This window comes from Eubalaena glacialis, chromosome 10, assembly GCF_028564815.1.
Source record: "Eubalaena glacialis isolate mEubGla1 chromosome 10, mEubGla1.1.hap2.+ XY, whole genome shotgun sequence".
NCBI classification, from domain to species: domain Eukaryota; kingdom Metazoa; phylum Chordata; class Mammalia; order Artiodactyla; family Balaenidae; genus Eubalaena; species Eubalaena glacialis.
This window is the reverse complement of record NC_083725.1, coordinates 87,281,473-87,306,424: the sequence shown is the minus strand read 5'-3', so window position 1 is coordinate 87,306,424 and position 24,952 is coordinate 87,281,473. Positions and strand designations below refer to the sequence as shown.

Below are 24,952 nucleotides of genomic sequence, written 5' to 3'. Positions count from 1 at the left end.
ACTTTTATTATGTGTTTATAATAACCAGGAAAAATATTAGAACAATGTGCAGAAAGGAAATATGAGCAGCCAGAAAGAAAATAATTTGTTCAAAGTTACTTAGTTCAATATACTACTTACTTAAAAGGAGCAAAATATTACACACTCCAGATATTTTGTTCCAGTATTCGGCCATAATAATCTATCTGGAAACAAAGACCTATTCAGTAAATCTTTCTTGGCCAGATTTTGTTCGTTGCCTGATGACATAAGTTATTTCTCTGTTAAAATTTTAATCAATATATCAGATTCAACCAGTTTATATACAGCATTTGTTTTGTATTAATACCATCAACTTCCATAACCTTCATTTAATTAGACTTATTGAAAGGGTTAGGTAATGTATGTAATTAGAGTGCAAATAACACGTTACCTAATTAAAAAGCACCCTCTGTGTTTCATTGTTAATAGAGGACTTAATGCATCCATTCACAACAAAATCCTCAAACTCAATTCATAAGCTACTACAAATGTAATCCACCATCTGCCAGCGACTGATTTTGCTTTGGGATCTTTTACCTTGGCGGGCTTGTTAGCATCCATGCTCTCTTTGAATTTCTCCTGCACAGTTTCTGCAAGTCGACAGAGCAAGGCACCATTATCCAATTTCTCCATAAAAGTTTCTGCTGTAATCTCCTTCCCTGCAATAACAAAAAGAAGCATTATAAAAACACAATCATTCCCCAACCCAAATGTGACATTCATGCCAACATATGCAGTTTTTATCACCAAAATTCCAATTCTAGCTGAGTTACGTATCTGAGATAGGAAATCACTGGAAAGAATGGTTTCTTTGGAATTTTATGTGTTTCAGTTACTTTGGCCTGTAAGGCAAGAGCATAAAGCAAAACTGGTATTTTGTGTTGTGTATATGTCTCATCACAAGAACTCCATAGTTCCCCTTTAATATAAAATAGAGCCATAGTATATCAAAAATCAACCACCATTGGCAATTTTAAGAGTGTGGCCAATGCATAAAACCACATCTCTAAATTCCATTGAGTTTGTTTTCCTGATGAAGATAATACAGGTAAAATTAATGCAAGTAAGAAACTCTCTATAAGGAAACACTACCCCTCTAACCACTCTTCCCCTTCCTGATGCAGTGCTTGAACTGTGGAATTATTAGGTTCAGATCTCTCTGCTTTTTTTTGGTCTCCTCACAACCACTCACAGCTTCAATTACTGCTCTTATGAACGTGATTCACAGTTGTCCATCCCTGACATTTTATTGGTTAAAAGTTATTTTTCTTCTTTCTTATATGCTCCCAAAGTATATTTTCTTTCTTCTTTTTTTCTTTTACTTTGTAACAGCTTTATTGGGATATAATTCACATCCCTTACAATTCACCTCTTTCAAGTGTATAATTCAATGACTTTTAGTATATACACAGAGTTGTGCAATTACCACCACAGTCAATGTTAGTACCTTTTTATCACTCCCCAAAGAAACTGTACCCTTTAACTATCACTCCCGATGGCTCCATTCCCCACCTCCCAGGCTCTATAAAATCATTAATTTCTTTTTTGTATGTTCCTCAAAACTCCTTTCCCTAAGCTCTCTCCTTTTCCTGGTATTGTAATTCTCTAAGTTTCAGAATATTTTATTTCCCTGTCTTAATTTCCTATAACTTATTAGTCACAAGTCCTGTAGATTCATGCTTCCTTCTGTTTCTAGAACCATAATCTTAATTAAAAAAATTCATGATCTGATACCTAAACTCTAGCAGCAAGAACAATGGCTAGTCCTCGTATCCTCAACGTCTGCCTCCAGAACATACCATAATCACTGCTAAAATTAATATTGCTAAACGCCACCCTCACTGAGCCAATCTTCATCTTTATTGCATAGTCCCTAATCTTCTCCTCTACGTAAAAGATGAAACAAACCCACTTTAACCCAATATCCAAAGTCCTCTCATATGCCGCTAATCCAACTTTCTACCCTAACTTGCTTACACCCTGCTCCTTGGTCTGCACCCTGCCTTCCCAGTTCCATGGGCGGATCTTCCCATTTCCACTCCCATGCCTTGGCCCAGGCATGGCCCCTTCCTGTAACAGCCCCCTATCTTCTATCTGCCTGGCCACGTTCTACTTTCCCTTTAATCAGAAATCCAGAAAGAGATTCTCCCAGTGTACGTCAATCTCCTTCCTATATGGTCATACTCAGGAGTATCACTCACTCTGGCACTCATCAAACTTCTTCTATGGCTAATAACATGCTTTGTACAAAGTTCCTGTCATCACCAGTACATTAGAAACCTCTTGAGGTATATTGTTTTTTGTGTGTGTTACTACAGAGGTAAGCATAATGTTACTTACATAGAAGGCACCCAGTAAACATGTTCAGTGAGCACGTGAATTGACAAATGAAGAAACAAACTCTTGGAAAACTTTGAGAAAGTGTTGGGTATTATTTCTGTGAAAAGTAGTTGTTAAAGCAAAAAGAAAAAAAGGAGGTATTTTAAAGTTTTATACTGAGAGTCATAGGATTACCTTTTATCTTAAGAAAAATGCATGCAGCTCAATTCCATGAACACTTAAGATAAATGTAAACCAACTGGAACAACAGATATACTACTGGCTTAAAGTTAAACTCACAATATCTAATATATTTGGTTTTTAAGAAACATCTGTTTGAAATGATTTTTTTACAGTTTGGGGGGAAGGGCAGGTGAAGGAGGAAAAAGAATTACTTTTTTTATGTTCTTTTTTCCCTACTGGATAGTTCACATTTTAGCCCTCAGTTAGGATAATGACTTCTGCAGGTGGCAAAACATCAGTAGCTCTAAGTACTCACCACAGAGGTAGCCTATACAGAGCTATTATTATTTCAAAATTGTATGCAGCTCAACTAAATTAAGGAATTAAAGTAATAGTCTCAAGATACAAAAAAGCCAGCACAACAGAATTTGTATTATGCATTCACCATATTGGCTTGTATTTTCTAATGATAATAAGAAAGTTATTTACAAACAAGCATAAAAATAAATATTAGAAGTATTTTTTAAATTATCAATTACATTTCAAGGTAAAGAAGGTAAACTTTACCTAAACTGTTGAATGATTCCTTTATAAATTACTTATAAGATTTTCTACATTTGGAAGAGGTCTTTAGGTATTATTTCATTAAGCTACTTGAAAATTTAAAGATTCTATTCATAATGTCAAGTGATGAGATGATTACAATAAATTTAAAAGAACTTGTAAATTATAAAAAGAAAAATGGCTTTCATTAAAAAGTCATTAGCAATTTACCAAAAGGAATGATTTTTACTTTTTCTGCATTATACCTGAACAATTTTTTGTTATCCTGCTTTTCATGAATACTTGAGGAATTTAACATTGAACATCTGTACCTAATGAAAAATATATTAGGTCTCAGCTTTCAGTTCTGTATACTTTATAGCTCCAAAAGGTGGGATTTTTTTTTTTTTTTTTTGGCTAAAGCAGACACTATTACATACTTTATGGTTGAAATGTACTGACTCAAATGAAGGAAAAATGCAAGACAGAGAATTTTCTTAAAACCTTCATATGTAACATTTTCCATCCAATGATTAAGAATCATAAAATATACATTTTAAATGTACTGTATAATTTTAAGAAATCAGTTATAATCCTTATATGGGATGATATATGATCATACTCTTTATTCCATTAATATTACCAAAAGTATATAAAAAACTGAATATAAAGTTGGCTGAATTTAATCATGACGAATCCATCAGAATAGGCTATGAATTACTAATTACAATTTCTCAAGTAAAAGTTATGCACAGTTCAATCTCTGTCAGACAGAACCAGATCTTCTTTAATATAAATTGTGTAGCTGGTTTGATACATTAGACTATAAATGCTAGAAACAGTAGGATTCTAGTATCATAGAATCATTTCTTCCTCAATCCCATCTTTCCACGTTTTTGGTATATTTAGTGAAAGAAGGGGCAATGAACAGACTTAATTAAATCACGTTGGAGTGCCGACCCATACTGGGTTGTCTTTATTATTGACTTGAAGGTCAACCCAAAATAGCCAAGTCTAGAAAGAATATCTTTACTTCCTGGGTTCATAATTGTGAACTTAGATCTTCACATCATCAATTCAGTCATGATTGACAGCTTGCCAGTAGACAGAGATCAGGTGGTTTGGTTAAATATTGTGATTAGTCATTTCCTCTTAAAATATGAGGACACAATGATATGAAATAATCATGTACGTGAAATATTTTGTCAGGTAACTAAAATCAACACACATACTTGTACATACAAGTGTATTCCTCCCAGAAATGTAGGCTTGCCATAATTTCCATAAAGATTATCCCTTTTATCTTCTATTTTGCTAGGCAAGAATGTTTTCCTCCTAGTAAGTTAGCAGTACTACACTCAGTTTCCTAAAGATATGGCAACATCTAATAATGATATTTAACATTTGAGTCCTTACTATATGCCAAGCACTTTACATGTATTCATGTTTTTAATCTTTTTACAAAACTGCGAAGTGAGTGCTTCTCTTATATCCATTTTACAGATGATGAAATTGATGTATTTAGGTTAAATAACTTGCTTAAGCTCACACAGTGAATCTGGCTCTTTAACCCAAGAAGTCTAGGTTTAGAGTCTATGTTTTTAGCCACCACTCTTGGTTAGTTAAATCAATATTTGCTGGATACACAAATGACTATTTTCTATAACAATGCATTCTCTCTAATGCAGTTGTCTTTTTCTTTGTAGAAAATCTACAGATTTTTTCTCTCTAGAAACTCCTTCAGAAAAAAACAAAACAGTGTAGGGCTGAAGACAGTGGTGCTGAGAAATGAATAGCAAGCCACCTTGCTGATGATTGGAGAATGACTGAGAATAGCATTCAGGCATGCTCTGTTATGTAGCCTGATTCATTGCATAAGAAAACTAGTATATTTTATCTATAAGGGTGATCTAGATATGATCAAACTCTACTCCAATCTCCACTGTACCTCTCAATCACAGTCTATTTCTCCAATTAGAGAACTCAAAGCAACTCATCTGCTATCTTAACTCAAATTAGTCAGTGTTTTAAGTCTGAAATATAAAGGTTGTGAGATAGGAAATGATTGATTATATCCAGAAACACTAGATCAGCACCTGCTCCACACTGATTCAGAGTCTACCCTGCATTTGTATCAAGAAAAGACAAAGTTGGTTCTGTTGGAAAAGTTGTAAAAAACATTAGGGTGTAACTGCTCTGAAAGGTGTCAATTTGTGAACATAGACTTGATTCTTTAAACTTTTGAACTAGCATAAGACACCACCTTTCCTAAGAAATTTTTATTGACTACATCAAGAATATGAGAAGTCTGCAGGACAAGTATCCAGTAAAAGGACTTTAAGAAAAAAGAAAAGAGAGCTGTTCCAAACTCATTAGACAGCAGCAACTCCAGTAAATAGGTGCTTAACTTTCTAATGCTAAAAATAGGGTTTTTTAGAAATAACTGAAATAAGGAAAACATTACATATTGATCATATTACACATATAACAACTGAATTTTCCTTTATGTGCATGTAGGAAAGTCAGAGAAAGGGACAATCACCATAACATCAACTGTCATAATGCATTTCTAAATATTAGTAAAATCAATTTAGCTTAACTTGATTTGTAATACATTTTTTGATTTATTCAAATTTCCTGCATATATCCAAACACATATGCCTACATCTTAAAGATCTAAAATCCTTAAGAACAATATCAATTTCTGTGATGCTTAACAACTACAATCTTTTCTCAAAATTATCCTCCCATGTGATTCATGTAGTGTTATTAAACACATACTAATTGAAGATAAAGATCATTTTCAAATGATTAAAGAAATACAAAATAAATAAACAATCTGAGAACATCTATGTTAGTATATTCATTTCAAAATTAAACCAACAACAGTCTTCAATAGTCCTTCAACAATCATGAAATCTGTAGAATGTGCCTCATCTATATGAATGATGGGTAGTTGCTATAATCTGGGACTGTTAATTTAATTACATGCTGTTTATTCAAAGTAACAAGTTTTTCTCCAAGACTTATTTGTATAATCATTTGATGTTCAAATATGTCCTAAGGACATAGTTAATTAACAAGTGGGCAATAGCTAGTTCATGAACAAAAATAACAAAACAGAAAGCTTAAAATAAAAATTAAATGTGTATATTTAATGTATAGCAGGGGACAATGGCCAGAGAAATGTTTTAGAGGCAAGATTCTCTTGATTCAGGTTTCTTTTGCTGTCTTTTCTGAATGTTGGTCATAAAACTCCATAGTGTCAACTATTATCAATAGAAAACATACTTGGACTACAAAGATATGTAAGTAGTCAATAAATATCACAGGATGATTTTCTCATGAATCAGACTGGTATGCTACCGCATAAACAAATCCCAACCATCATGACAATTTATTTAACTCAACTAGTTAACTTATAAGATAGTTTTTATATTCTAATATATAAATTTTAGTTAGTCTAAAAATTTGCTATTGCAAATTTGCTATTGCTGCTTTAATTTTATGCTGAGGAATCTAAAGCACTATTATTGTTACTGATTAAGTAAGTATATAGTACTTGAAAATTACAGTATTATGCCTTCATATTTGGCATGAATGTGAATATTGGTCTATGAACCAATGAAATAATTTTCTTCTCTATCAAATAATTTTTATCCACCAAAAAATCTGAATACAAAGTGAGCGTTCTTTAAAAAATTCTACCTTTCAATTGACATTTTACATGTAGGACCAGAAATACCTGAATTTAGAATACCATTACTACTTTTTTTGAAAGGCAAAAAAGGAAAAAAAGTTACATTTTAGTCAAGTATTTCTAGAAAGAAATAGGAAATCTTTCCACAAGTAAGATCCACACTACAATGGCAAAGTCTAGTTAAAAGCTTTAATTTAGTATGTGAATTTCCACCTCACCAAAAAATTCAGATACTTTATCTAGAGACCAGATCAACTTTGAAACTACCTTCAAGATATCTCTAACCTTCAAGTAGATAAAAATGGAGAATTGAAATAGAGCTGTATAATAAAAATTTGCAAATATTTCTGAGGCAACAAAATGACCAGTAAGAGTTTTAAAATTTACTTTAATGACTCCATTTCTAAAATACGTGAATACTAAATGTATCTATTATGTGTAGTAAAAATATCTTGTCACATAGCCATACATTTTTTCTCTCTTCCTTATTATCACCATTCTAGTACATAACATATTTTCTTACCTCTGAATGTTTTACCACTTTAAATAACCTCAAGCTATTGGTCTACTTTCCGAGTTACCATGAGGATATTTACTTGAAATCTATCATCTACCTACTTTTATGAATTCAAGTTAACAGAAAGTGGCACTTTACTATATTTTGAGATTCTTTTAAGATTTCTTTTCTGAGAAAATTTCACAAGCCATCAGTTGCTTCTGTGTTACCAATAACTGGCAGTAAGAACATTAGCCTTTTTATTCTTTAAAAGAAAGATTATTCATTTACGTAAACTGTTTTCTCCTTGTTTATACATATTGATGATTTCAAACTGGGTCTCAAGAGATGGATTTCTTGGAAACTTAGACTTTTGGAACTGGAATGGACATTAGAGATCATCTACTCCAACCCCTTCATTTTATGGTTGAGGACACAGAGCCCAGAAAAGATAGCTGAGTGACTTTGGGCAAGTTTACCAAGTGAGAGAGCCAGAATCAGAAGCCAGGTCTCCTGACACCAGTCAGGAGCCAGGTCTCCTGACTTTTAGTCCAAGGATATTTCCATTACACATACACTGACTCTCTATTCTTTGAGGCTGTGTTGGGCTGTTCACACTGCTTAAGCTACTTTGTAAATGATCACATTCACCAAATAAAATGCTTTTGATGACAAGTCATGGGACCTTGGAACACACCTGTGTAATCAGGCTATACTCATAATCATGATTTCCCCCTGCCTGGAACATCTCAGGGACTCCTCGTTGAGCATGCAATAAATTATAGGCTCCTTAACATGGTCTTCAAAGCAGTATACGCTCTAGCCCCAACAAATCTCATGACAGTCTCGCCCTCTTGATCTACACTGTTGACACTAGCCTTTGTTCAGTTCTTCTAAGGCGCCAAACTCCTTCCTATCCCATACATGCCATTCTTCCCACACAGGCTTTTTTCCCACACTTTGTCTGGCTAGCTATTAATTATTCTTCAGATCCCAGTTTTAAATATAAGACCCCTTAAAAAGGATTTCCCCATCAGTTGCCCCATTCCCACCTCCTTGTTTTTACATTCTTATTGCAACCTATATCTTTTAGTGTTTATACCAAGTCCAATTAATGAATTATTTATTCAGTCACTTATTTATATTAATTTCTTGTTCAATCTACTCCAAGCTCTGTAAGAACAGGCACTCTGTCTATTCTTAGTCACCACCCTACCCTCTAGCACTTAGCAGACTGTGCTATAAACACAATAGCTAGTATATTTACTATAGCTAGTTGATTACTATGTGCCAGACCTTGTTCTAAAGCTGACAATCTTACTTGATTCTCCAACAATCCCATGAGGTTGGTACTAGTATTATACGTATTTCACAGATGACGAAACCCAGGCACAGTGCATTCAGATACTTGCCCAATATCACAGAGCTAGTAAGTGATGGAACTGAGATTTGAATTCAAGCATTCTGATTCCAGAGTCCATTTTATTCAAATAATTATTATGCTGATGTACACCCAAATATTTGATGAATAAATGAATGAACTTACCCACCAAATCAAGTTAATCATATCACTGAACTATATAAATGGAATAACACCACCACATATAGAGTTTATGATATGTCAGGCACTAAGTAGTATACATATTTTAATTATTTAATCTCACAGCAACCCTACTGTCATTACCACTTCACAGATGAGGAAACTAAAGAACAGAGAGATTAAATAACTTGTCCAAGATCATATTGCTAGTTAAGTGGCACATCTGGGGTTCAAACACAGGCAGTTTATTCCAAGTCTGTGCCTTAACTTCTATACTGCCATGCTGTGACAGCCCATATCTGAAAACAGCTCAAAGTTAATAAAATACTAATATAACAATAATTAGTGAACACACAAAAGAGGGAGGAAACCCATCTGTTTAGGCTAAATTGACATCCTCTATATATGGAGATAAATAAAAATGCTCTTCCCTTGTATAAATGAAAGGTAGCCCTTCCTTCTGGTGGATATCACTCCATAGCACAGTGAAGGGTCTTTCTGGGGAGTGATGGATGTGAAGGATGCCTTCTGCATTTCTTCTCTTACCCTTTAACTGGGCTCCCTTGCAAAGGGCACCACCTGCATTTCCATATGCGGTAGCCCTGGTTAGACTACATAGAATTGTCGAAAGCATGTGCACACAGTAAGGAAAAAGATCTAACTCTAGGATAAAGGCTTAAAAAATGCAAAAGCAATGTAAAAATCCAGAGCCACGGTGAGCAAAAAGAAAAATCTTGCTAAAATGTGCTAAAACCTTGTCAAACCTTGCTAAAATTACAGATACACTATGCTCTGCACTAAACTCTTCAGTTTCAGCAGCTAGAAAGTGATGATAACAACACTTACCTTGAAGGAATCCTTTTAATAATAAAATAATGTTGGTGAAATCCTTTCTGTAAATGATAAAGCACCATGCAAATTCTATGTTTACTCAATATTCAAATCTTATAAACTCTATAAGGATCCTTTTTTCAGGTCTTAAAACAATTTTGTTCTCTGTGAAAAATTACTAGTGAAAAAGCATTGCTTTATATGATGATCCTTTGAATGTATGATTCCACTTTGCACATGGTTGAAATTGTATACTCTGAATATGCCAGCACAACAGAAACAAAAAAGGCAGCCTTAGCATGAGGTAGCATTTTTCTCTAAGACCGTCCTTTTGGAAGAATACTTAAAAACAAAAGTGTAATGAAAAGAAAAATTTTAGTTCAAGGTTGGATGACTCCAGTCAGCTCATTTGGACAAAGGATAGATGTTATTGTTCCAGAGTCTGGGTATTCAGCAGTTTTAGAAGGTGTGCTATAAAAGTAGGGCAAAGAAATCTAGCTTTAGAAGCCAGATTTCACAGACTGTGGCCCGTGTGCAGTGTCAAAAGAATAGGCCAAACTGGTCAGTTGCATGAAAGAAAAGTAAAAATAAATCAGATCAGCAAGGGTGTAGATGAAATGAGCAATTTGACCACACAGTTACAACGCATGATATTGGAATTACTAAGCACAGTTAATGTGAGAGACATTGGGAAATTCATTTAAATTCTCTATATGCTTCAGGTCTCCCAGATGCAAAATGCAAATAATGAAAGTCTTTCTTTCTAAAGTGGTGTCATATGCTTAGGAGAAGGACACTACATGAGCAGGGAGAATAAACCTGTTATCTTTGCTGACAAAATGAGATCTTATAACCTTACCTAACAGATTGGTTAACCACAAGGCCAGATCTTCTTTCATCGGTAGCAAATTAGCTTCATGTCTGCTGGCCAGCCACTGGCTATACTGATGCATATCAGAGAGGCCAGGTCCGCTGCGTACCTTTGGGCTCAGAGCAGTGCACATTATTTATCCACTTGTAATACCTGTTTTGGAAACAAAAGAGCAATTGCTTTTTATACAGACTTCTCTTGTTAAAATCTCACTGCCAATGACACAGTAAGGAACAGGATCTGTGGACGTTTGGATGACAAGTCAGGTTATTAATTATTAAACCCCCATGAAACACTGTTTGCTTTACCTGTACTGGCCCTGTCACTTTTGACCAACTACTTGGTAGGAAGCAGCAGCTGTCAAAGGTCAAATAGAAAAATCAAACAGTAAGCTCTCTGCTTGTGTAAAACATCATATTTGGAAAAACGACAGTTTCTAAGGAAAGAAATTCTACATATTCAAAAACAATAAAAAGTGGTTGATTGAAATTTTGGTATCCAAATTGTAAACTCCCATTGTTTGGGTTAATTTTTGAAGCCATCGATTTCCACAGAATTTTAGGACTGAATACTAGCAATGACAGTATTTGCAAAATTTCTTATAAACATATGATCACTACTCTTAAAACTATTTACCTATGAGATTAAGCACAGCCCTTGGTTCTTTGCAGATGGCCAAGTAATCATGTACTTATACTTTAGAGAATTGGGTGGGACATGGGGGAGTGCGTCCTTTTAAAGAGTCCCTACTACACTTCTCTTATTTTACAGTTAATGAAAACAAAACCAAAGAGGAAGGGTGACTCAACCAAGATCATATAGCTAGATCACGGCAGAGTCAGGCTTGAACTTGGCTCTTTACTCTAAGACCATTACTGTTTTCAGAATGACACATTTTACAAAATAGTGTCATCAGGAACCCACGTTATAACCCAGGAATTACACCGTAATTCTAATAAATATCGTCACAGGTTTTCTTTTGTCATACTTTGTACCTTCCCACTTCGTATGTTTTGCATACTAGGGTTTGTTTGTATTCATGTTTAGCAAAGAAGTAATTACATTACATATCTTATATCTACACAATAAGGGATGATTTCACTAACCTATGAGTAACACAGTCTTCTATGTGGGTTGCAGAAAAGATGTATGAATATATACTTGGCCTTAAATGTAGTACTATTGTATGCATTATTTATAGGACCTAAGACTACAGATGTAATATTGGAGCAGGAAGGTAATAAACTCATAAGTTTAGAACTCCATTCTGTATGCAAATAGTGACTATAAAATAACCAAATGCATTATGACTGAATGAAATGAAAATGAAAATGTTTGCAAATGACAAAAAGTAAGATTTATATGATATTATGGGGTTTTCAGCTATATTTATTACTAATGGTATTTTAAGTTTACCAATATAAGTTGTACATAACCTTGTCAGTTTTATCATTTGAAACGTTACATAGCATTCTTTTCCAATGAATCTCAAACTCTAATTCTCTTAGCCTAGGTTAATTTTTGTCTTTTAAAGACAGCTTTTAAACAAAAGAAGACATTGGTGTTCAGAAAACTGTAAAATGTGACAGTCCCACAAACATTTTGCTGTAGCATTAGAAAAGACTGCTGGGAGCATGATTAAACACCTAAAAAGTGTCATAAACATATAATTTAAAAGCACAGACAATTTAATTTCCAGAGAAATTATGCTTTGAAGTAATTTTTGCAGAAAAAAATTACTGTAAGTTTTCTTTGAAAACACCTTCTATAAATCTCTGTATATCTAGTCATCTAAAGTAATAACTAGTGAAAATGTGAAATATTTTAATATACCTTGTCATATGCTACTAAATTGTCATTACAGGGACCAGAAGATCACAATTGTCTATTTTCTTTTGCAGTTAATCATGACATTATTCATATAAAGTCCTAAAGATTCTCCAAACCCTGTGACTAAACCAGAAGGCTAAAACATTTTTTGCCCCAGTTCTTTAAAAAATAGGTCCAACCCCAGGAAAACAAAACATTTCCCAGTAGTTGGTTAGGATTCCTACAGGCTAGCTAGCCTCAGAAACAAACATTTAAGTAATAATACATTTAAGCACATGATTCATACATTTAAATAACTAATTGAAATCTTAAAAGGGTTACCTCTAAAATGCCTTTCTTCTCAAGACACAATATCTCCCACTACTTTCCTGAAAGTGAGATGTGGTAGTTCAGTAACTTTACCTACATCCTATTATGTTCTCTGCAACTTCCATTTAAGCATCAGAGTCCTATTTTGCTTTGTAAAAGCAAGAAGACACCTCAGATTTGTAAGCTCATTGTCCAGCAAAGAATTCATCAAGGGATAGTTTACAGTAAGCCTAATGGCATGTCACAGTTTCAGTGAGCCAGAGGGACACAATCTGTCCCCTCAATGCTTCTAAACAGTGAAGTTTTTATTTTCCTTGACAGTGGCACATTTACTTCTCATGCAGTCTGCCCTGTATTTTGCCAGAAATGTAATTTAAACTATCTTCTAATATTTACAGATGATCATTAAGTTAAAACAATAAGAATAACTAAGCAATGTTTGTTACGCTGCTTTGTATATAATCAAAATTATATGTAAAGTTGAAAAAAAAGAAAGAACAGAGTTATATTTTCCCAGGAGGCAAAGGTACGAGAAAGAAGGCTTAGTGGGTAATTAGCATCCGATAGAAGTTAAACAATGAAACATATGCCAAATATGTAGACACCTAAAGTCACTCTCATAGATAGGGACTCTTCTGTTTAAGTCCCTTTTGAAAAAAATTAGTATTTTGATCCAAATTCTTCTGATCCTTTTTTCACATTTTAAATCACCATCAAACTTGGCATGACTCTGTGGTTTAGCTGAAAGTCATTACATGGTGGTCTTGGATTTAAATATAGCTGAGATATGAATAGAAAAGATGAAAATGGGCCCAGCTAGCAGGATCAAAATTTGGAGTGTGAATTACCCTATGTTGAAGCAGTTTCCAAATGAAATGATTAAATTGTGGTGAACAAAGGTCAAATAAATTTATATTACTCAGATAAAAAGATCACTACAGGATTATAAACATTTTATAATTTTCAACAAATGTTTAATCCATCTGAATGAGTTGAATTACATCACAAAGAACAAATTACAAGAAAAAGGTCATTTCTGATCTTTTGAATTCATTCAAACGTTTTCGAAAACCACCAGAGATACCAAGGGGTAGCTTTTTTTAAGGGGTAGCTTTTAAGACAGGAAATGAAATGATACACTGACTTGAAGGAAAAAAATAGGTTTTGGAGAAAGAAAAACTTCTTTTTTTGTATAACATATCTAAATACTGAAAGATGTTACTATTAAAATTCATATAACCTAAATATTTAAAAAGCTTGATAAGTAACTTCAGTAATTACTAAGCAAAGCCAATCGCTTTGAAAAAAGGAGTAAGGATTCAAATGCTTCTATGCCTTATTCAGACTATGGCTTCTCCAAGCTTTATGGGTCTATCTAAAAATGGAAAACTCTACCCTCAGGATTTGGAATTCAGAAAAATAAAACTTAAAGGGAAAAACATGCAGAAACTTAATACAGAATTCGTCAAAGAATGTGTGTGTGTGTATTTTTTTCTTTCTTTCCATAGAAGTGATTCTGGAATAACCATTATGAATATGATGAGCCTTGAACCAGCCCAGGGGAAGAAGAAAAAATTAATGACTCCATAAGTAAAATATCACATGTTTAAAGATTCTGTTTAGTCTGTTGTTCCAGAATCCCAGTTGAAGACATAGTTTTGACTCTGAGGAAAAAGTATTCTTTTTCACCACCTAGAGGTGTGCTTCGATTATGACCAAGATGGTTTCTGGTTTATCTCTAGTCTTTGTTGCCATATTATAAAAAAAACGTATCACAATATTGCATGGAAAATAAATTGGAAAGACAGAAAAATAAGAACAAAAAGATAAACATTATATCACTACTGTCTGATATGAAATTCTGCTAAGAAGCGTGATTAATAGAATATTAGAGCTGGAATCAGAAGTCCTGGGGTCAAATACTGGCTCCACTACCTGGCCATTTAGTAGTTGTTCTATCCTAGTTATATGACTTTTTCTCTTTGTACTTGAGTTCTCCAGTATGTATAATGGAGGTTAACACCTCACATATACGTGTGAAGATGAAATATTTGTGTCAGTATTTGGCATATATTTTATATTCAACAAACACTAGCTAAATTGAAATCATCACCATAGGAAATATGCACAAATAAAGCTTCCACTGACTTATTTTAAAAAGAAAAGAAATTCTGTAACAAAAATAGGAATATTTTGTAGAACTCTAGATAACTAAGAAAAGACAAAGGGCAGGGGGAGAAATGAAAACAGATAAAGAATTGATGAAATAAAACCATAAATAATGGAAAATCCCAAGTCTTCTTCATATTGAGAGGGATGAAACTCCCAGGATGATGAGTGAAATACTGAACTCCAAGATGGGTAGTTTACATGTTTTTAAAAACAAATTTTGGTAACATATTATACTTCATTTTGGCATCAAAGACTCATAAGCTATTAAGAAAGGGGAATGCCATGCCTCTCAAAATAAATGTGAAAGGATGTCACCACACCCTTCACCCCCACAAAGACACCTAACTGTGGCCATTTAAAACAGAGTGCTAATGAACCCACAGTCAAGGGTCCCTTGACTAAAGGCCACCTTTGTTCTGATTTAGAGCATCGACCTCCCCTCTGTCTAGTCAGTTTTGTGTGCTATGGGTGTGAAACAACTAAGAAAATAAAGTTTATAGGCCAATAACACTGTCTTTTACAATTAAAAAAAATAAAAACACCTTAAGCCAAACACCCTTCCATAATCTGGAAGGAGAAAATGCTATCTTTCAAGCTAGACTCAAAGAATTAACAACCAAGAATAGCTCTAGATGGCTCTTTCACCATTCTGAATTCTTTACGCCTATGTGATTCACTTTGGCTGGCCAATAATATATCTACAAAGCTATATATTCTCAACCAATGTCATGAATATAAAATCTTAACCTAAGAATCTGAACAGAAAATAAAAGTCCAAAATGTAATCAGAAAGGTAATTCTAGATCTTGTAAATGGACCTTCGCTTCTGGCTAAGGGGAGCAACTTGTCCGAAATTAAAAAGCGCCAAGTGTAAAGGCAAAATGACACTCGTTACTAGTTTTTCTAATTATATAATAAAATCTTTAAACTCAAATGGACCTTAGAAGATTTACCAGCCAAATTCCTGGTTATTAATAAGAGACTGGAAGCCTAAGACGTTTTGGCCAAAGTAACAAGTCTAGTTAGTCAGTCATTAAAAGTACCCTACTCAGCCCTCCTGGTGCCCAAACTCAAGGAATGCTAACTCTCTTCCAGGAATCTCTTTCTTATCTTGCAGCCCCATGATGATTTGTCTTGAACCAAATGATGGTATACCTACAATAATAATTCCTTCTCAAATCATGACCAAAAAATTAAGACTGAGTGGGAACTAATTTCTTATATTTTCTTGGCATTAGAGATTTTTAAGTTTTTTGTTTTTTTTAAATTATACTAAACTATTCTTCCAAACAATTTAGCTCAGGTTTCTGGACCCCTACCAGATTAATTTCAAACTTAATTTGAATAGAAAATCATCTGAAAGTCATTAATCGATTAGGCTATTTGAGGACTTACATCAAAATTTAATCTAAGTTGATTAAGTAAATCTTAATTCATAAGAAGATGTTGTGTGTGTGTCCACGTGTGTGTTGTTTGCAATAAAAAGATTTCTGTTTTACGTAACTATAGTGTAGTTGAGAGCTAGCAGAGTTCTACATTCTGTTGAATATATATGTACTCTCATGTAAGGGGAGAGCATTAGCAAAAACTCAGTTGATTTGACTCTGAAAACATTTAGGACAGAAAAATTACACAAGCATCTTACTCTTTTTGCCAAGAGATATTTTCTACCTTTACTCCAATTCTTTTCTCTAGTCAGAAAACACTGAGTGGAAAATCTTGACAGTCGTCCAGGAGAAATTAAAAGAAACAGCGGGATCTCTATGCCACCATATCAAAACCACAAAGATACCAAAATTACCTTAACATCAGCTCCAGTTTTAACAACTCCCTCTGCAAACAAATTGTTAGAGCCTCATTATTTGGTTTCAACCAAGGAAACTTTGGCCTTCTAAAGGCTCCCAAAGTCTATAAATATAAAGCAGGCTTGCAGCCTTGAAGCAAAATTCTAAAATTATGCATAACATACTTAGGATTAATATAAGACCTGACATTCTTCCATACCTGCAAGTTTAACTAAAATTTCTTACCAAGATACTAGGACACTCAGTGGCAATCACAGGACCTTCTGCACCAGATGAAATAAATTTTGCCTTGTGAATTTATTTCCCAGCAAAGCGCAGTCCACATCACAAAAGTATGGTGTTTAACACTAAAATGAAGAACTAAGCCCCAAGTTCAGTAGCACACAGGCTGAAATGCAAGCTACCTTTCCCTTTCAGCACCCACTCAGGGAGCCGTGTACTAAAGCTGCAAGGTGCATTGCAAAGGCTGCCTGTCCCATGCCTCAGATATCTGTCCCTTACCTTGTCTTAGGCACTGAGAACCAGGATGCCCATGTTGGAGAGGACCACCACAGTCACCACCTCCTCCTCCACAGTTAGGGGGGAGCATTCCTCGAGAAGGAACTCATTGATCAATTTCAAAGACAGGCTGGGCAAACCAGATTCCAGCTGGAGTTAATCAGTGTCCACACTGCTAAGATGTTGGGGAAGAAAACCAGTGAGCACGAGGCCTCCTTCTCAGCCTTGTCTCTGTGAATCTCGGGGGATAGATGAGGAGAAAAGGTGGACTTCCTCTGCCTGGCTGGCACCTCCGACCTGTCTGAGCCTTTATTTAACACTAGGAGGCCTAATGGGTGTTCCCGTGCACATGCAGATCTTATTTCCTGGGCATACGATCTCCCATAGCTGATCTAGCTTTGTAGGAGAGGGTGCTTGGGGAGAGGGAGGAGTTTACAAGAGAGACAGTAAAGTTTTGCAAAGTCTTGACTGTAAGTGACAGGATGAAGATGAAGAAGGTGGGAGAGAGGAAAGGTTTTGATTTCCAAAAAGGTTAACTGGAGGAAAGTGGACAATTCCCCCGCCCCCCCCCCACACCCCAATTGTACTGAAAGGTAGAAAACAGAATCTGTTAACCCCTGCTTTTGCTTCCCCTCTATTCAAGAGAAACTTCGGATGTCTGGACTAGGCTAATGGCAATTTATTAGGCTGATAGAATTTAATCTTGCCAGAATAGTTAATGCCTCCAAAGCCAAGTTGGCTCCTCTGCTCCCCAAATAATTTCAGATTCCAAAACCTTGCTCTTTGGACGAGAAGAACAATACCATGCAAAAAAAAAAAAAAAAAAAAAAAAAAAAAAAAAAAAAAACAACTCCCCAAAGGGGGTTGATTCATAGGCTAGCCTAGCGTTTGTTTATTCACGTAGCAAAAGCTCGACTCTGTCAAACTCATCAGTGGAACACAGCATCACCCCAAATCACGCGTGTCGCGCTCTTTCCCCCCCTCCCGGCCTCCTTGACTCAAGTAAAGCACTAAGGATCAATCCATTAAGACCATCCCCCCTCCGCTTTCCTCTCCTCAGTAAGAGGCAACGCTGAGCATGCAGACAGAGACCCTTCTGCACGAATGTATATGTGTGTCTTTACAATCGTTGTGCTAACGAGAAATCCTCACTCCTGTCCCCGGTTGGCTGAGCCGCCCCAGCGGGTTTCTTCGTTGCGGCGGTCATTTGGACTGTTCCACAATAGGGATGAGGAACACATGGTCGCTTCCAGGGAGTCAGAGAGTCACCCACTGCAGTGACCACACACCGAGCGCCAGAGCCCGTCCGGCTGTCCGAGGCTCTCCACCCTTCCCAGCCGCGTGCCCGACGTTTACTGGCAACGATGGGCCCCCTCCCCTGCCGCCAGCCGTGCAGCAGAGGCCGGGGCTCCGCAAGCCGGGCTGCAGAGCGCTCACGCCGCGGCGACGGCGGCGGAGAGCGGGGCCCGCCCGCCTGCTCACCCCCGCGTCCGGAGCTGGGCTGCTGGCGGCTCTCAGGGGCACCGGGGCTCCCGGCTCGGCTCCTGCAGCGTCTCGGGGCCGGCCCCCTCCCGGCGCGGGTCCTGCGGCAGCCGCTCTCCGCACCCCACCAGCCCGGCGGCAGCGGCAGCAGCTCCAGCCGCGCTGCCCCTCTTCATACTTCTCTGATGGCTCCTCTCGGTGCTGTTTGGGAAAACGATTTTTTCCCCCTGCCAGAAACAGATTTCCTACATTTCATCAGTCCACATAGACCGAGCGGAAGTAAAATGCTTACTTTTTCTGGTGGACAGCAAACGCAATTGACACTGATTTACCCTTCAAACGGGGAGAGATTGTATTACAAGCCCTTGGCAGCAATTCTGAGGTTGGGGCCAAGCTCCGGCCCCCTCCCGGTCCCCCAAACACTAACCTAAAGGGCGGGGGAGAGGGGTGGGGAGGGGATCATATTTAACTCGGAGGTTTTAACAGAGTCAGTGGCTTTAGCACAATATTAAAATTGGGTGTTGGGAAAGTTTTGCTTTCCTGGCCAGTGATCTTGCAGACTCGGAGGCATGAGCTTGCCAGTAACTTCGGCCACTCTTCGTTCAAATTGAACAATTTGATTTCTTAGAACTCCCTTTAAATATCAGACTTTAGAAGAGGCTGTATTCACGGCTGTTTTCGCTTTACAAAAGGAAATACAGTTCCACCCTTCCTTCTCTCAGCCTCAGCTCAGTATTATGTTGAATGTCATAGACAATTTTCTCCAACTGTTGTTTATTAGGGTATGTATTCTGAGACGAAAAGTCTCCCCATGAAGCAGACAGATGTTCAAGTGTCTGCTTCACCTCTAATAGACACGTGACCTCTTGTTGAGTGTCCTAATCGCCTCAGGTTACTGCTTTCCGTGGAGTGTAGGTGAAAATGATCACACTTTTTTGTTGTTGTTTCCATGTTCATCAGTTTCACAAGCATTTCCATCCAATGATAGTGTGGCACAGGTATTCTAGTCCTCTCTTGGATATCATGTTTAAGATGGTGAGCAATGTACCAACACACCCAGCCCAGCCTCCCCCCGACCCCCCCCAAAATAGAAACTACCTGTGGATGGATAATAGCAAAGTGATGTGGGTAATTTTAGATATAACTGAAAAAATGCATTTTGTACTTATTATTGCTTTCATCTGGAAATGGTTATTTGCTCTAAAACGTCTAGAAACTGCATCAGTTCTTTGGTTGTCGTAGCGGTGCAAATAATGAAGAAGGGAAGAAAACAGATGGAAAAGTTTGGTGGCGCTGAACTCCAAGCTTTTTATTTTAGTTCAGTTGGGTACTGCAGTTAGCTCCATATTCCTCCTTGGGCTTCCCGAAAGAAAGGGAAAAGAGCCATTCCTCATTTTAAGGAGAAACAGCATTATAAAAAGGCCTATCTTACTGCTTAGATATACATCAACGAGAACAACAAAGCATACAGAACAGGTTACTGATGAATTTGAGCAATCATTCTGATAATAAAAATTTTCAAAATTTAACCAGATAGATCTGAATGTTACTACAGGCCCAACAAAGAACTCTTAGTTTCTGAACCTATAAAATTTAAGTAAAATCAAACATCCTTGATAATTTTTCATGATCAAAATATCATCAGCCAATAAATGTTAATTTAAGTACCTTCAGGGTATATATTAAGAGTTCAAAAAGTTTAACACCTAGATTTTCAAAAGCTCATAGTCTCCTCTTCTTTCTATATAAATATTCTTGTCACATTATTCAATATTGACCTTATAAAAAGCAAAGTGTAAAGACAATATTTTTGTTGATTAAGGGACAATGTTAAACCCAGTTTGGGAAAATAAGGAGGCTTCCAGAAGCTTTGGGAGAGCATAATCATTCATATTACTCCCTTTCATGCCCCTTTCTTCCAGGTATTTTTAATTTTAAATTCTGCCTTATATCAGATCCTCTGTCCTTTTTAGCAAAAGCCAAAAGGAAAATACTAAGAGAAATATGTATTTTCTCCCTTAGCATCTATGAGTTGTGCTGAGTATTCTTTTGGTGACAAAAGAGAAGTAATACAAAAGATTTCTGAAGAGGCAGCAAAGTAGTGTTTTCATTTAAATTTTTTTCAGCATTCGTAAAAATTTCCATTTGAGCTTTATTTTGTGTTTTTGGAAATCAAATTTATACTTATGTATTCCAATCAGTCACTTATAAAAATTTGTCAGAAAATCTTTTCATCCAAGAATTTTCTTGCCTTGGTCTCAACCTAAACATATTTGTCTTAGGAAACCATAGTGCAACTGACTCAATGAAAACCTCCCTGATGTGAAGGTGAAGGAAGCGAATGCCTCACCTAACGGGGTGAAAAATGTCTAAATACATTCTTGAAACATAATGGCATAAAAAGGAAAAGTCAAGCCAAATTTAAAGAAAACATAGTATTGTTTTCCTTTTTAAGTTATCACAGTTTTGAAGACTTTATATTAGGAATTCCTGGGTTACTATGTTTTTCGGTGTTCTAAACCTTCAACATTGTCTTCCATATGAACTGTGCCTTTTTCTAAATGTAAATATATATATATGTGTGTATATATATGAATATATACATATATGTTTAAAATGAGCAATAAAGTTATTTTTTTCCTCATCTATAGGTTAGCCTCTCCTCACCCCTCACCCCTCACCCCCCACTCATGGAAATAATATAAACGCACTTATTCTGAAAAGTGGGACAAACCTTCAATAGATGATGGAGATTACCGGGAATTTTGAAATAAATAATGCGGGAAGAGACACTAGATTAAAGTAAAATAAATTTCCAAGGGTGACCAAGACATTCTTATATCCCTAAATAGCTTCGAAAGGGCACTTAAAGATGGCAAGTGATAGCTTTAGAAGCAAGTGAGAAAAATGGTATAGAAAGCAGCATGAAGACATGTAATGGTGCTGAAGAAATGTATAAAGCAGTGTAATAAGTGAAAACATTTATTTACTTTTTATTGAAATAATTTATCAGTGATGTAAAATATGTTTATATTTCCCTACCTAGCTAGCATCTTGGCCCATGATACAGGCCTTCAGTTGATTTACATTGAAATAAATTTTTTAAAATCTCATAAGGCAAACAAAATGGATTTTATAAGTCCTAGTATGGAAATTACAAATACTGTTAGGGATAAAAAGTCAATGCTATTACTTTTTATCAGTATTCATGTATAAAACTACAAAGAATGAATTAAATGGGAGAAATTTTACAGGAAAAGTTCAAGATATACTCTCAGTTTGATATGCAACTTAAAAAAAATCTATTGCTTTACTCTCAATGGAGAACTTTAAACTTTATAAGTACAACACAACAGTAGCACAGATATCCGTTCCCTACTGCAAAGACGCATATTTTTGCAAACTGTGTTATATATGAGCATATGTCTTCTAATTTTTACACAGGGGATAGATTGAAATCATTTTATGAAATATGCCATCTATCTTGTCTAGTTTTAAAATATCCTATGCAATATATACTGTTATGTGATTTTTCTTGTGTAGGTTGGAGTCGTGTTTTTTATTTTTCCAAATATTTGTGTGGTTTGTTTCAAAATCTTTTATTAAAATATCATGCCATCCTAATTGCAAGAAGCTCGAATTTAATATAAAATATTTTTACTTTTATAACCTTCTCTTTCTTTTACACGACTGTCATCTCCAGTATCTAAAATACCATTGAGCATAGAGTAGGCACTCAATAAATAATTGTTGAATGAATAAATGACCATTATAGACGAAGCCAATCTCTTAGGAAGCTTACTGCTAATTGGTTAGATTTTTATATATTGTCTTTAATTTAGTAGTTTGGAATTTGGAATAGAAAAATAATGTTAAAATAACATTATAAGTGATGGTTTCATCCCCAAGTTAGAATAATTTCATCTGGTTAAATGCAACTAGAGTTCAGTAAAACAGATGCTTGCCTGTGTGCCAGGCTTATAAATGAGGTCAGTCTGTGTCACTTGTCGCTTCATTAAAAATCAAGGTTGATTTGGACTCAAGGTTTAATCATAACCAATACTATGAATGCAATGAAAAGTAATAGAAAATATTACTACTTCAGTAGCTTTCAAACTTTTTTTATTGTGACCCACAATAAGAAATACATTATGGAACAGACACATAAAAACACACTCAGGGGCTTCCCTGGTGGCGCAATGACTGAGAATCTGCCTGCCAATGCAGGGGACACGGGTTCGAGCCCTGGTCTGGGAAGATCCCACATGCCTTGGAGCAACTAGGCCCGTGAGCCACAACTACTGAGCCTGCGCATCTGGAGCTTGTGCTCCGCAACAAGAGAGGCCACGACAGTGAGAGGCCCGCGCACCGCGATGAAGAGTGGCCCCCGCTCGCCGCAACTAGAGAAAGCCCACGCACAGAAACGAAGACCCAACACAGCCAAAAATAAATAAATACATAAATAAATTAAAAAAAAAAAAAACAACACACTCAGACACACAACCAAAACATGTTTCACAAAACAGTACTTACCTTCCTCAGTTAATGCACTCTGTTATTTTTCTGTTTGGCTTTATTCTAGTCTTTTCTATGCCATTCAGTTGAAAAGAAATGTTGTTGGGGAATTGCTAAATTTATTTCACAACCCACAATTTGAAAAAAAAATCTGACTTAGAAACTAAGCTAAGGAGAAGATCCATCAAAATTGAGGTAGGGCGTCAATGAACAGATGGTTTCACTATAAAGAACAAAACAGATGTGCATATATATTCTCAGCGGTAGATGACATGATGTCTGTCACAATATCCCAAACATTGTACACCTCACACCTCCATGTCTTTGCTCATGCTGACTTGAATGATCTTTACCTTTAACTTTCTCCCTTTGAAGAAATCAGATTCATTCTCCCAGGACCAGCTTAATCGTCATCCTTTTTGTGGTTCTCTTGATTTCCCTGGCAGAGTATTGCTGTGCCTCTGGGTCCAGTGTTCTGGGAATTTTTCCATTTCTTTTATATCTCACTTAGGATGTAGTATCACAATTATTTTCTTATGCATATTATCTCCTCTACTAAACTGTGAGTCCCTGGAAAGCAGGAACTAGTTACCTATCAAGTCCTCAGCACAGCACCAAACCCAAGGGTATTGAATGATTGAATGAGTAAATAAATGAACCATAAAACCACTGAATATCTGAAAGGGAAAAATCGGGTATCACTGGGTGATGGGACAGATACAGGAAGGAAGGACTATGCCTATCAAAAGGGAACTAAATGGAAATCCCTCTGTAAAGATGGCACTAGCTACTAATTTTGCATCATTGTGGACAGAAAAATTTACATTATAGGTGAAATTTTACTGTCACATTTCTTGGGACTCTATTGCAGGTAGACCGTGGTCCAGTTATCCATTTATTTATTTAAAATTTATTTATCTTATTTATTTATTTGTGGCTGTGTTGGGTCTTCATTTCTGTGCAAGGGCCTTCTCTAGTTGCGGCGAGCGGGGGCCACTCTTCATCGCGGTGCGCGGGCCTCTCACTGTCGCGGCCTCTCTTGTTGCGGAGCACAAGCTCCAGACGCGCAGGCTCAGTAGTTGTGGCCCACGGGCCCAGTTGCTCCGCGGCATGTGGTATCTTCCCAGACCAGGGCTCGAACCCGTGTCCCCTGCATTGGCAGGCAGATTCTCAACCACTGCGCCACCAGGGAAGCCCTATCCATTTATTTTTAACCCTGATAATGATAAATTTAGGATTACAGATCTCCCTCCGCTTATGGTGGGGTTACATCCTGATAAACACATCATTGTAAGTTGAAAATATCATAAGTCAAAAATACATGTAATATACCTAACCTACATTAAACATGCTCAGAACACTTACATTAGCCTACAGTTGGACAAAATCATCTAACACAAAGCCTATTTTATAATAAAGTATTTAATATCTCATGAAATTTATTGAATACTGTGCTGAAAGTGAAAAACAGAATGGTTGTATGGGTAAAGAATGGTTGTAAAAGTATTGGTTGCTTACACTAGTGATCACATGGCTGTCTGGGAGCTGTGGCTGCCCGGCATCAAGAGAGAGTAACGTACTGCATATCACTAGCCTGGGAAAAGATAAAAATTCAAAATTTGAAGTCTGGTTTCTACTGAATGTATTTCACTTTGGCACCATCTTAAAGTTGAAAAATCATAACTTGAACCATCATAAGCTGAGGATCATCTGTATTTTGTTGAAGGATGAGAAAACTTGCTGAAATTTCCATTACTGAAACTATAACTTAGTTCACAAACATGGAATCTTTGGCACTGCTGATTTATACGAGGCATTTAGAGAAATGGCTCTTAAA

General features: G+C 36.2%; 1 protein-coding gene across 1 annotated transcript in view; it reads right to left on the bottom strand.

The window, feature by feature from the left end:
* Window positions 1–24,952, bottom strand: part of GAS2 (growth arrest specific 2) — a 159,521-nt gene that overhangs the window by 100,944 nt on the left and 33,625 nt on the right. Inside the window, exons 2-3 of the mRNA XM_061203152.1 lie at window positions 10,493–10,657; window positions 559–680 (exon numbers count right to left, since the gene is read on the bottom strand). Coding sequence (XP_061059135.1) covers window positions 559–680; window positions 10,493–10,637 — 267 coding nt within the window. The 5' untranslated portion in view covers window positions 10,638–10,657. The remainder of the gene's footprint in view (window positions 1–558; window positions 681–10,492; window positions 10,658–24,952) is intronic.